Here is a 14114-nt window from a genome sequence, read left to right as displayed (position 1 = left end):
CCATAATTGTTTCTGTCCATTCTCTTCCATCATATGAAGATCTCTTTCCCGCCTTCCTCTGCTCCCTGCCTTCCCTGCCTGCTGTTTCCATCTCATTCACTTTCTTTCCCTCTCTATCCCACTCTCTCTCAATTTCTCTCATCCTCATCACTCTTTCTTGCTCCTTTTCTGAACTACTTTCATCTGTCCCCAGCTAATGAGCAGGATGGAAATGAAGTAAGAAAATACTTCTTTGAACATCTTTGAAGGGTGTATTTTAGTTTGTAAGCATGTGGAAAACTGCTGCTCAGTAGCAAGTCACACAAGACAGCAGTCTGTGTGGGAAGCAGTAGTGTCCCTCTATCCTGCATAGAGGTTTTGATTGAAATTGATAGTAAAAGCTTCATTGTCTTGGCCATTTAAAGGAGATAGAGACCTTTGCAGATTAACAACAGAATAAAGATTGTTTTCTGCAATTTCTATTCTGACAACAGTGATAACATTTTCTGTCAAGTTCTTTAAACAATTTGTTCTCTTTATAAGAAAGACACTTCTCTCAAATGAGAAATATTCTTCAATTATTCTCACGATAATTTGGGAAAATTACTATTTAAAAGACTCATTGTTCAATTGCTGTCCCTAAAGTTCACTTTATCACTAATACTGAACTTTACACCTAATATTTTTGTGTCCCTGTTACATTTATCTAACAATTAAAATTAATAGGAATTCTTTCATTTTAACATGTGCTGATGTGTAGAAAAGTTTTGTGAATATTCATTCTCTTTTTTTCTGTCGTGTGACTGTTCTGGCTAAACTCAGCTATTTATAAGGATCTTTAGACAAATTCAGGATGTGAAACATAAGATAGTACAGAAGAAAAATACAACTACTTGCTCCTTCTCCACAGATCACACAGTGGAGACCACATAATTGCCTAGAGAGGTTGCTCAGAGACTATCACAGAAAAATGCCTTTGTAGCACTGTCATTCAGACACTTGTTATTTCCTGTTTTACGGGAAATAACACCCCTCTAACTATACAGAACTTTCCCATCCTATGGATTTTCTCAGCTCAATCAGTAGATAAACACTGAAGATTATCAGTTACTGATTTGAGTTTTTATTTATATATTAACTTGCATGGCTCTATCACCCTGAAAAAACACTTGTTCCAGGAAAATTTTTGCTTAAACTTTCTGCTAGAGAGAAATTTAGGTGAGGGAAATGTGATGAGAAGTTTAGCTGCAAAACATTGAAAAATGTTTCATAGCTGCAAAACATTTCGTAACATTGAAAGTGCTGCCAAACAACCACATTTAGAATTATGTGGACCTAAAATAGAGGTCTGCTAGTCCACTTCTCTGTCTGATTTTGATGTTCATCTTTCAGTTTCTCTGCATGTACTTCATTTTCTTTCAGAACACCACTCACAGGGAGATCTGCTTACTATTTTAGATCTTTTCTTGACCCAATTTGATACATAAAAGCAGCTCAGTTTTCTGTTAATGCTGTATTTAGACAACATTTCAATAGCTCAAGAAAATAGAAAAGGCTTTTAAGGTAACTGTTAAAAATTACATTTGCAGGCTCTGAAAGTGCTTCTCCAATCCAATCTGCTCTTGGATCCCGATCACAGACACCCTCTCCTGCCACTCTGCATGCAGATCATATTGAGCAGAAGGATCTGCAGCTGGATGAGAAGCTCCACCACTCTGTTTTACAGACGCCAGATGACCTAGGCAATATCTGGAATAGAAAATACAAACTTGTTCTTTCTTTCTTTCTTTCTTTTTTCTTTCTAATGCAATGTAGTGAAGTAACTGGTATCACATGAGTTGTAAACAGTCCTGTACAAGGCTCTTTCATCTACACTTCAAAAATTTATTTAATTACAGTGATTGCTTTTAAAAGTAAACAAAAACCTTTTGCATTTTAACCTGTATTTCATTGGAATTTTTGGTGGTGGATTAAAGTCCACATATTAAAATTGTTCTTTTAGTTGCTGAGAATTGTGGCAGCTTAATCTCGCATGTGGTCCTGCCATGGACTGTTTTATCATTGATGTAAAAATAATAAGACATAATTTTATAATCTTATCATTTTTCCTTACAAGTTTGGTTCATCTCCCTTTCATATCTAAACCAATTTGTAATTATGTCAGCTATCTTAGTTGTGGAATTCTGAGATATATTTTCTTTGAAATGCAATGTGAATATTTCTCCTGCATTTGGTCTTAGACAAAAGAGTGTCTGCTATGTATTTCAGACCATCTTTCTTTATTAGCCTACTGATGGACAGAAAGATCATTTTGCTTTGTACTTGAAAATCTACAGCCTAGAAACCAGTAGCATCTCTACCACAGTGACCCGGAAGTTCAAAAGAAGAGTCTATGTTATTAGGCTGAATTCAGATTTATTTTTGATTTGGTATTCCTGTGGGGGCTACAAGATTTTCAGAAGATCCCAACGAATTATCCACCTGAGGGGGTGGAAAGAAAATTCTGAATGCCTGCTGCTCTCAAGCTGGCTCATTATCTAGTATTTTGTGGCTGTTTAGATAGTTAAGCGTGACTTGAGTAGACTTGAGCCATCATAATCTACTGAGGGTTTCTTTATATGGACAGTCTAGATAAATCATCTTCCACCTAAAAAAGAATGTTTTTTCATATAGCACTGATGTATGGAAAGAGCTAGGTGTGTGTTAAGACTGTGGTGCTGAGTTACTGAATGTTCCCTCTCCACTCATGCAAATTAACTGTTTAAAGGACAATAGCTAGAGACAAGTTTAGTCACTTTTCTCTTCGACTTGCAATAACATGCTTTCCTAGTAGATTCTGAAAAAAATAGTCTTTATGTATTATTAGGATAAATGTAAAGACGAAAGATAATTTTACTTGAAAGCAGCCAGGTGGGGTTCTGGATTCATTGACCTCAAGGAATGTAAGAAAATACATACAAGAGGAGTGGCCTTACTAGGTCTGTCAGATCTGTATTAGAGCTCCAGCAGTGACCTTAAATGTTATTTCATGAAAGAATATAAGAAATAGGACAGTTCTTCCTCTACAGAGTTTATAACAGACAAAGCTTAACATATACAGTGTTGAGATGGCTGAATGGGTAAAAAATAGCTTATTCTGAAAGCCTGATCATTCCATTTTATGAGGAGTGTGTATTTGATAGTTGTATCAGAACTTTTCCAGTTCTGGAGAGGTAGGTCTCACTGTACTTTTTTCCTTCCATTACAGAAACTAGTGAATTCCCCTCAGAATGTTGCAGTGTGATGGCTGGGGGAACACTTACAGGATGGCATGCAGATGTTGCTACTGTGATGTGGAGGAGGATGCTAGGAATTCTGGGAGATGTCAACAGCATAATGGATCCAGAGATTCATGCCCAGGTTTTTGATTATCTGTGTGAACTGTGGCAGAATCTGGCCAAGGTAAAAGAACTGAACTGTTTTCAACAACCTGACCTGTTTGGGTAGGATTTTCAAAAAGAAAAAAATACTGCCTTATATATTTCCCTTAAATAATTCCCTTTCTGTTTTGTTTTTAATAATTGCAGATAAGAGACAATCTTGGGATTTCAACAGACAACCTAACTTCACCATCTCCCCCAGTTTTAATTCCACCACTGAGAATTCTAACACCATGGCTCTTCAAGGTAAATTTAAACAATAAACTGTGAAACAGAAATAAATGTAGAAGAGTGTTTAATGTAATTTTTTAATCTATGAATAATAAATATTGTTCTAAAACTGTAGGCAACAATGCTGACTGATAAATACAAACAAGGAAAGCTACATGCTTATAAGCTTATTTGTAAGACAATGAAACGAAGACAAGATGTTTCTCCAAACAGGGATTTTTTAACTCATTTCTACAATATCATGCACTGTGGACTTCTTCATGTTGATCAAGTAAGTTGATTATGAAATTCAAAATAATATAAATGTTATGACTGACTCTTCTCAAAATTACTCAGTGTATTTTCATCTGAGTAATTTAACTTTGTTTTGGAAATTAGTGCTGTGACTGATACTTCTGAAAAGAAAACTTTGATAAATGATCCTCATGTTCTTGGTTGTATTCAGAAATGCTTTTTTTGTTGTCCATTTCAAGGAAATATGAGGGCAGAAAAGATACTCTCTCATTTTTTATTGATTGTATGTTACAGATTGAAGTATGCAAGAAAGAGAAGGAAGCAGATCTCTCTAAAGTCTACTGTTCTTCTTACTTGCTCCCTGATGCAACAGTTTAGCTAGTAAATTGTGCTCACTGCATTGGAGGCCTTTGTTTCTACAGCAAGTATAGGAACCAGCAAACTGAGATGTACAGAGCGTATCTAATCAGTGGGAGTAGACCTTTTTTATAGGTTTTGATATTAAGAAGTCTGAAAATATTATATGGCTTAAATACTTTTTAAATGTTTGCAGAAGTGTAAAAAAGTTGGGCTTGTGAACATTTTTGAGGAATGATTATAGGCATGGGTAGATCAAAGGTTCAAACAACCTTGATTTCTTTAACTGGGAAGGATAGAATTAGTCCAAAATTATTCCACAGGTGACTATGGATAGGACAGACCTCCAGTTTCTGTCCTGTAACAACCATTAATGCTGCTTTTCTTGCTGCATTGAAGATCCTCCTATGACATACTGCTATTTAGTTGGATATTACTACTAGTGGAGAATTATTCAAAGGAGAAAAGGGGAGGGGTGTCTATCTATAGACTTGGGATTTTTTTTACAATTAAAGCATTTTATACTTTTTTCCAAGTACTTTTGAAAAAAATTGCAGCATGTACAATGATTTTTGAAAGTGCCTCACTAAGTCTACAAGAACATAATATGCTGTGCTGATTAACTACATACCAGAAATGTTACAAAACACTTTATTATCTTCCTTCAAATTTTGGTTCCATATGGGTATATGTAGGAGGTTTTTTAAATACCTTTAAATACCTTTTTTAAAGTTACAGTCAGGCAATACTTGATGGAGAGGATTAAGCAGTTGTTAAAGTATAATAGCTGGTTATCTTTCTATATCTTTTCTGTACCTATTCAAATGAATGGTTAATCAGTTACAGAACTCTTAAAAGCTGACTGTAAATCAATAGATGAACTATTGTCCGAGCTTAAATTGATTTATAAAGTATACCAAGTTTACTTATGTTAATCTGAGTATACTTAAGGAATTTATCTTTTTGTGCTACTCTTCTCTCATTAATGAGTGTTCTACTGGCCACAATGAGTTTTCTTTCTCACATTTTTACTTTCTACTTTTGATAAATACCTGCCTTTTTTCTTTCATTTTTCATTTGATTCGTGTTGATACTCTTCTTTTTTTCCCTTTTTCTTCTGCGAGGATATTGTCAATACAATCATCAAGCACTGCTCTCCTCAGTTCTTTTCACTTGGTTTACCTGGTGCTACCATGCTTATTATGGATTTCATTGTAGCAGCAGGAAGAGTGGCTGCTTCTTCTTTCCTCAATGTAAGTATTCATGAGTTAATTCTCATTTACAGGTGACAAAGAATTTGAGAGAATACTGAGCAGTATGTTTTTCTTTGACTAGGGTGGTAAATTGATCCCAGAATTCAATGTAGTGTTTATCAAATACAGATAATGTTAATGATTTATTCCAGAGTATTACACATGCCTCTCCAGAAAATATGTGAGGAATGCAAAAATTACTGTTGAAGCAGAAAATCTTATTTTAGAATTACAAAAATTGTGACTGCCATTTTTCTGTGCTTGAAGATGTTTTAAAGTAAATGTCTATTTTTACCATGATTTCATTTTTAAAATGTACTTATTCCCCCATATCTCTGCTATGAAATGACTTTTATGATCAGGCTTGAGAACTCAAATGTGCTAGTGTTTGCAATATTTGGATTTTTTTACACACTTCTGATTTTGTTACTCAGGCAAGTTCAGCCTTATATAGTAATACTATGTGATAACCTAGGTGCTGTTGGATGTGCATATTGTACTCTCTCAAATCCCCCATAGTCTCCTCCAACTCTCTGTGAAATTTGACTGTTTCTCCCATCAATCCCTCTCTAACCAGTTATGAAATCCAGTCTCCCTCAAGGTACTTATCTGAAGCCTCTGTCAGCCTCTTACACTGTAGCCTTTCCTGTTCAGCAATGCCTCATGTCACTTTTAGTAGTTTTCCACATCCTGGTCAATTAGCTGAACCTAGGACCTGAGCCCAGTTAGCAGCTCAGTCATTTGTCTGTAATCCTAACAATCCTTCTGCCTCCTTTTTACTGTCTTGGAAAATGAGAGCAGGGGTGTGCATGAGTAAAAATCCAAGGAGCTGAGGTCTCTGTTTATTCAGCTTTGCAGGAGCTCAGAATTTCCAGGAGAAAGGAAATGGCTATATACAATTTCAACCATCATTCTCTTTTAAGGAAGCTAAAAATGTCAGCTTTCTGATTGCAGTAAGAATATATATTTCTCCCCCCCTTTTTTTTTTTAGGCACCAAGAGTTGAAGCACAAGTTCTTTTAGGATCTCTAGTCTGTTTTCCCAATTTATATCGTGAACTACCAGCTCTTCACCCAAATATTCCTGACATTGCTGTGTCTCAGTTTACAGATGTTAAGGTAGGAATTTTAAGAATATTTGGCTAGTATTCTATTAACCAAATACATGCCTAATATTGTGCTTTTGCAGACAATATTAAGATTTTAAGATCCTAGAATTTTTTGAAAGGAATTTCAAATAGATCATAAGACTCAAGATCCTATAAGGTCTTGTGAAACTTTATACTTCTAAACATACATTATAATTGCTATTAACTTAATAATAAAGTGTTTTCTTATGTTTGTAGAAGAAAACTATACATTATCTCACCCTTTCAAGCCTTCTCTCACTAGGGTGATTTGCAGGTATCACAGATTTAATTAGCTGAGACAAGAAGACTGAGAGGTTTAAGATTCATTATTTAATTTATTAAGACAATTATATTTATTTCACAACTGGTGAAATCTGTCTGTGTTCCTAGAGACTTTAAAAAATTTCTGCACAGCAGTGTGTTCTGTACAGCAGTGTGTTTTTTTCTTCAAAATGCAAATATAAATGGAGTCATTACCTTTTCTGTCATGACACAGATTTAGGCAATGTGACAGTATACTGAAACTGCACAGAGCACAGTTTGTGTCTAAGAAAGGCTCCCCTTAAGTTTTCCAAACTGTGTCAGTTTGGGGAGAAATGATGACTTGAGAGCTGCTTAATACCTTGCTCCCCTTTGGAGACTGATTTTGAATTCCTTCTTTCTCATTTCTATTGTAGAATGGCTGTTTACATGAATTATATTAAGGGCAGCCTACAGCTTTAGGGACTTTTCACTGTCATTGAGTCAAATTTGTTCTTGACAGCATTCTTAAGGCACTGTAGGCACTTAGTCTGCAACTAGTTGAAAATATTTTTTTAATCAATTCAATTTTTTGAAAGTGCTTGTTTAAACCTTAAGGTAAAAGATTCTGTCATACCCTTTAGCACTACCTAAGATAGCTTCAGGGAGCCCTTTACTATTTTTTTCCCCCCTTGATATTTTATGGAAATGCTTTGTCAAGAATTGGATACATGGCTCATCAGGAGAAATTAGGACAGTAACGTGTAGGATATTCTTGGGGTGGCACAGTAACAAGTATCTGGGACAGGCTTTGGAGTAATGGTAAGCAAACAATTCATCTGACCATAACATAGAGATTCAACTAAGCAATATGCCTGTGTGCACTATAATAATATTTTGATGCTTTTTGTGATGGAGTTATGTGTAAATCAGTGAATTTTTCCTCTTCATTTTAGGAACTCATAATTAAAACTGTGTTAAGCTCAGCAAGAGAGGAGCCATCTGGTCCTGCACGGTAAGCCATACAAAAAGAGCTTCTACATTAATAGGTTCTTTCTTGATTAGGCTGTTTTGTGGTGAATATATTAGACAGCTTAAAGTAAAACTCTGTTGCATTTTATTAATGGTTTTCTTCACCACTGTCAAAACTGTGGTCCATGATGTGAAATTGAAATTGTTTGTAATAGAGATATTAAATGGACAAACTGGGCTGGTCTGGTCCAGTATTCTTTCTGTGATAGTGGCTGATAGGAAAGGGTGTAAATAAGGGTAATAAGCTTTCCCAGCCTACTCTGGTGTTCAGCTCAGGGATTTTCTGGACTAGAGAGGCATTCTTTACTTTGATTAGGACAAGACTATTTATGAGGGAGGGCTAGTTTGTTTTTTTTTATTAGATCACATTATTTAATTTGAAAAACAGAAATAATCCAATGTACATGAGCCCTTATTATGGTATGGACAAGACGCAGAAAAAACTGAGCTAAGCATTTAACTAGGAATGGTTGCTCTGATGCTTAAACCTAAGCATCTTCACCAAATAAATAACTCTGGAGAGGATTATTACCAGTTTTCTTTCCTGTTTCTTCATTTGCTTAGGATTTTATTCCTCCATACCCATCCTCAGAAGCATTCAGTTACACAGTCCTGTGTATGGGATTTGAACAGGAATCTCTAATGCCTACCAAGGAAGAGTGCATTTGTGTGCCTTATATATTTGGAAAGAGTGAATATATATGTTCAACTAATATTTTGTCACTTAAAAATACTAGAAGTACATACCTGAAAAGCTACAATTCTGGAAAAATCAGCTTATTGAACCTTTAAACCATTTTTTGGAAAACCAAGAGCAGTTTTCATCAGCCCACTTACCTCTTCATGTGAGCTGATAATATTTCTCGACAGAGGAAAAAGAGGGAATATCCTGAGATCGCATTAACTTAATTTTTCATGTTACAAAACTGCTTTCTAAAAGGCATAACACTCTCCACTTTGCAATTTTTCTTTCAGTGACAATGTACAAAATAGGGTGGGTTTACACTATAATGTACTATTAAGTCTTGTATGTATTTTCGCTCTCTGTAAGCATTTTCGTGATTCTATGCAGCCTTAAAATCCTTTTTCTACAGCACAGGCTTCACAGCCACTTCTGTTTCTTTTCTTGCCTACAGTTTTTCCTTCCCAGATGTAACGCATTGCAGGTTACATGACCAGCTTTCTTGTTTTCAATTTTGGATTGCTCTCCAATTTTATCCAGGATTTTGAATCCTGAAGTTGTTTCCAAAATATTTGTAGACTCTCTTCCTGAACAAAATAACTAATGGGTCAGAGATGGCTTAAGCTAGCTCCTTAACATTTCTGAAGAAATTTCATCCATCTGCTGATTTGAACTCATTTATCTAAATACTCTTTACCTTTACGCTTTTTTTCTATTTCTATGAAGAAACAACAAAAGTTAATGTACTAATCACAATATGTATACTGACTCTAGGATTCATGTACCCCTTCTCTATTCATCCTTGTTTATTGTCCATCTAAAACAATGTGAATATCCATGAGAGAGTAACATTCCTCTCTCATCTCTGTGTCTCAGAAGCTCTAAATATGAGAAACCTCTTGTGTTAGGAAGGAGGAAGCTCCGACCCCAATTTTTGCTTTGTCTTAAGAAAATATAAGAATTTCTCATATGTTGATTCCAAATAATATTTTTAATCAAAACACACATAGAAATGCAGGAGTTCTTGATGTCTTTTGGATTTTTCAGTTGCTCAGATGGGTGCTTCCTCTGCCCTTTCCTCTGCCTTCGTCAGCATACTTTGGATTTCTTGATAATTTTTAAATGTTTTACAGCACTAGAGGTTTTTGTACAGTTGTTTTGGAAATATTAAAAACATATTTGTTGTTATATGTCTTTATCAAAACTTAACGAATCATAAAAATTACACATTCCCCAACAACTTGTCCTCCAACATTGTTTTGCAGATGTGTTGCTCTTTGTAGCCTTGGAATTTGGATCTGTGAGGAGCTAGTCCATGAATCACATCATCCTCAGATCAAGGAAGCATTGAATGTGATATGTGTTTCTTTAAAGGTAAGAGAATTAAATTTTTACAATGTATGTTGCCTTTATGTGTAAAGATACTTTGCATTTTCCAAGTCTTAATGACATTTTAGCATCTTTACTTTGCAATCTCATTTGCTGTCCTTACAAAAGAGAGACCTCAATTTAATGAGTGGATCTCTGAAATGTCAAAAGTTCTTTACCCTTCTTTAAGTTTGGAGAGAATGATGTGCTGGGAGGATAAGACAGTAGATCTTTATTCTTACAAAATCACTAGCCATTCTAACCTACCACATATTCTCACAACATTCTGTGCATGTTCACTTCTGAGTTCGAGTCATTGAATCATGCAATAGTGCTTCTTAGGCTGGCTAGATATTTAGTGAGAAATGCAGAGTACTTATACCTTATGCATGGAAGCACCAGAAATGTTTCATTTGCTGGGGCAGAGTCCTTTTTTATGCTTATTCCAGGAGCTGCATATTTTTGGCTATATTTTTGCTTGATGAGTGTTTCTGTTTTCCTACTATTTTAAATCTTTTTGCATTTGTTCTTATTTTATAGCATAATTAGAATATTAGTAAAAACCTTTTTGTTTTTAAGCAGTTTTCAAATTTGCATGTTTCTGAGCAATAGTTTCAGCTTTTAAAATGTTTTCCAGTTTATCTTCAGAACCGTTCTATGTGCTTTTTGTTTGCATCAAAATTCTATGAATAGTCTAGTCTTTCTTTATATACAGATTAATAAAAATTAAAATGTACACCTGTTACACATGACTTCTGTCGGATGTTGGGGATTATTATTTTCTTTCAAGCAATGGGAATCTGAAAAATATCTTAGCAGATCAGCTGCTTACATCCTGTGAAGCAGGATTTGAGTCTTTGTATAAGGTAGCTGCAGGCCTTTTAGTATTAGACTCTAATTTGCAATTTCCTGTTTTGCAAAATCACATTCATTCTTTGAAGCTCCACTAATACCCTCTTCCAGTGTTTTCCCCTTGGTTTTTAATAATGCTTAACTTTTGCATTTTATCAAGTTCCTGTGCAAGTTTGGTATAAGGCAAATGATGTTTTATCTTGCTGCTCCAATTTATCAATATTTGAACTATTTTTATCCTGAAATTCATAGTAATTTATGTTCTTTTTCTCTGACGTATTTATTAAACCAATTATTTGTATCTCATTTATATTAAGCATAAATTACTTTTTGAATGAGAAAACAAAGATCTTTATATTTCTACTTTGCTTTTCTTTGTGTTGGCAAAACCATCCAGTGTACATTGTCTTTTTTCCTAGTTCTGAGCAATGGTATACATTCACAATTGAGTTTAATAACGAAATGAAAAGTTCATTAATTTGTCATGGGAGAAATAAATTAGCTCTAATTTGTTACCTTAGCAATCTCCAGGCTACCAAATAGTCAGAGGTTGGAACTCCCAGAATGGATAATTTTCTTATTTTCAGGAGAAATGAATGGGTAGGGAGCTATAGGCCTAGTCCAACTTACTGATAAGTTCAATTGAACAAATAATATTGAATAGAAATGTTAGCAGCAATTACATGCTTATTTTTGAAATACCAGAAGCATATTCAGAGCTGCAGTTCAGCAGCTGGCTTTGGATGAAGCTAGTGCTTCTGTGTGCAGTACCACTCTGTCTACATTAACCTCTGCAGGAGCTTGAGCACAAAAGATCCTAACCAGCCATCCAGACCTATGATTTTATTCTGCTTCTCTCAAAAATGCTGCAGATACATCACAAAATTGTCTTGTATAAATCTAGTTAAATGAGTGCTAAACAATGGGTTATTTTCAAGTATGGACAAGGTTAAATTCCTCATGTAACATCCAGAAAGGTGGGACCCTTACAAAAATTAACTTTATGGTAAGACTACCTTTCCAAGAAAAACCTTGAGAGTTGGGAAACAGGAAAAGTGCCAGTTCACTGGTATCTTTTTCCCCCACCATCAAGTGAGTTCTCAAAAATTATGTCCACAATTTATGCTACTAAATATAAAAGTGGTGAATTCTTATGCTTTATAACATAGGACATTTTCCAGAGACAAAGAATGGCAGGTGGAATGTTTATGGCATCATACAGGTGTTTCCATGGCCACTCTGAAGGTTCTTGTAAAAGAAGTCAAAACCAAATAACTGACTTGAAAGGGGTGAATTGTTTCATTACCTGACATGTAGTCAGTGAGGCTGCTTGAGTTCAGGAAAATGTCTTTCCAGGACGCACAGCTCTCAGAACTGTCTGTTCAAAGGTGCCTGAGTGTTTGTTGTGGTTTAAGCCCAGCTGGAAGTTGAGCACCATGCAGCCACTCGCTCAATCTTTCTTCCCACCCACTGTAGTGCAATGGCAAGGAAAATCAAGACAAAACTTATATGTTGAGATGACAACAGTTTAATAATCAAAAGCAAAGTAAACAGTGCAATAATGGTAAATGATAGCAATAATAAGAGAAAGGAAAGAAAACCCAAGTGATGCACAATAATTTTCTCACCACCCGCTGACCGACATCCTTTTCCTAACCACGACCAACCCCCTTTCCAGATAACTCCCCCAGTTTATGTACTGGGAATGATGTCCTACAGTGTGGAATATCCCTTTGGTCAGTTTGGGTCACCCATCCCAGCCATGTTCCCACCCAGTTTCTTTTGCTCACCTTCTCACAGGTACAGCATGAGACAAGAGAAAAAAAAAATCCTTGAGTTTTGATAAACAGAATTTAGCAAAAAGCAAATCATTGGTGTGTTATCAACACCATTCTCATTCCAAATCCACAACACAGCACTGCAAGAACTGCTGAGAGGAAATTAACTTGACCCTAGTGACAGCATTCTTTTGAAATGTGATATATTGACCATGCTAGGACAGCTCTCTGAAGCACATGAAGGATTTGATCTATTTCAGCCAACCCCCATATTCTTGATCAAAACTTCCTCCCTGATGCTTTTCCCATGAATAATAAAAAAATTGTGTGCAAGATTAGATTTTAAATTTATTCATATTCATTACTTTATACACTTTATCCTTTATGTGAAATTTATGTATCCGCTTAATTTTGTTCCTTTATTAAATTAAAAAAAGAGTTCTCTTCAACCAGAGAAAAAAAGAGGTTAACTGATTTGTGTAAACTAGCCAGTAATAAGAAAAAAATTACTCATTCATCTTTATTTTAGAGCCTCTTTAAAAAAAGAACCATTAAAATGTAAGAAAAAAATGCTTTCTGTTTTTAAGTAGTGAATGGTCAATTAATCAGTGACCCTGAAAAGTCTCCAGGTCTTTTTCTCAGGTATTTTTTTCTTACTTTCAGTGGTCAGGATCTCTGTATTAAGCTACACCAGTTTGTGAACCCCATTTTTCTTCTCCAGTGATTTTGGGGTTCTCTTGCTAGCTTGTTAGGATGTTTTGAGCAATCTGGATTTGATCTCAATTTCTGTAATCAAATTGTCATGCTTTCAGTTTGTTTTTTTTTTTGGGTTTTTTTTGGTTTGGTTTGGTTTTTTGTTTTTTTTTTTTTTTTGGTTGCTACTCAAGCTTGAGCGTTAGAATCTATACCCTGCTCTTATCGAGCACTTTCACAACATGGAGAGAGGCTGTCTCATGAGGGATAAAAAAGTAATGATAGTCTTGTCATAAAGTTTGTGATGATTTGGAGATGTGAGATGTTTACTCTTTTGAGATAAAAGTCAACAATAACATGTGAGTGAGAAACAGGGAAAGTCAGAACAAGAATTAACTACCCATTGTGTACTCAGGTTTCCACCTCCCTGGATGACTTGCAAGAGCCACTCATAGTTTTTCCTTTTGCTTACATAGATAACACAAATAAAAAATGGTAATTAAAGATTTGTACTCCAGATTTTTCCTTGTGCTTGTACCATTTCTTTTCAAGACTTTAAATGTAAAAATTGACAGCTCTGCTTTGATAAGAAGCACTGACTCAGAACAGAGTCTTCTTCCAGTGTATTCTCAGTTTAAGTTTTTTGCCATTCAATACTTTTATTCTAAAATCTTTATTTTCTACTCAGGCTTCATTGCCCAGGCATTTCAGCTTTCTTAAAGCTTTGGGTTTTTTAAGTTTTGTGAGATACATCCCTCCCTGAAGGGTTAATAGAAGTGGTCTGAGTAAGAAAAAGGCCTATGAAGCCAAGAAATTACATCTAAGTGTTTTTACAGCATAATTGCCCTTTTCTGAGTTCAGAAGCAGA

At 35.2% G+C, this 14114-nt stretch overlaps 1 protein-coding gene across 8 annotated transcripts in view; it reads left to right on the top strand.

Annotated features, from left to right (window-relative positions):
- RALGAPA1 (Ral GTPase activating protein catalytic subunit alpha 1) overlaps positions 1-14114 on the top strand; it is a 132364-nt gene that overhangs the window by 54823 nt on the left and 63427 nt on the right. For 6 of the 8 annotated variants that reach the window (XM_066553053.1, XM_066553050.1, XM_066553056.1 and 3 more), the window contains 8 exons: positions 1569-1721; positions 3227-3420; positions 3546-3644; positions 3745-3900; positions 5345-5473; positions 6465-6590; positions 7798-7856; positions 9821-9929. In XM_066553053.1, coding sequence (XP_066409150.1) covers positions 1569-1721; positions 3227-3420; positions 3546-3644; positions 3745-3900; positions 5345-5473; positions 6465-6590; positions 7798-7856; positions 9821-9929 — 1025 coding nt within the window. The remainder of the gene's footprint in view (positions 1-1568; positions 1722-3226; positions 3421-3545; positions 3645-3744; positions 3901-5344; positions 5474-6464; positions 6591-7797; positions 7857-9820; positions 9930-14114) is intronic. The other 2 variants (XM_066553058.1, XM_066553054.1) reach the window with 1 other exon arrangement.

This window comes from Molothrus aeneus, chromosome 6 (assembly GCF_037042795.1).
Source record: "Molothrus aeneus isolate 106 chromosome 6, BPBGC_Maene_1.0, whole genome shotgun sequence".
Lineage (NCBI taxonomy): Eukaryota > Metazoa > Chordata > Aves > Passeriformes > Icteridae > Molothrus > Molothrus aeneus.
Note: the sequence above shows the minus strand (reverse complement) of the source record. Positions and strands in the feature narration are given on the sequence as shown.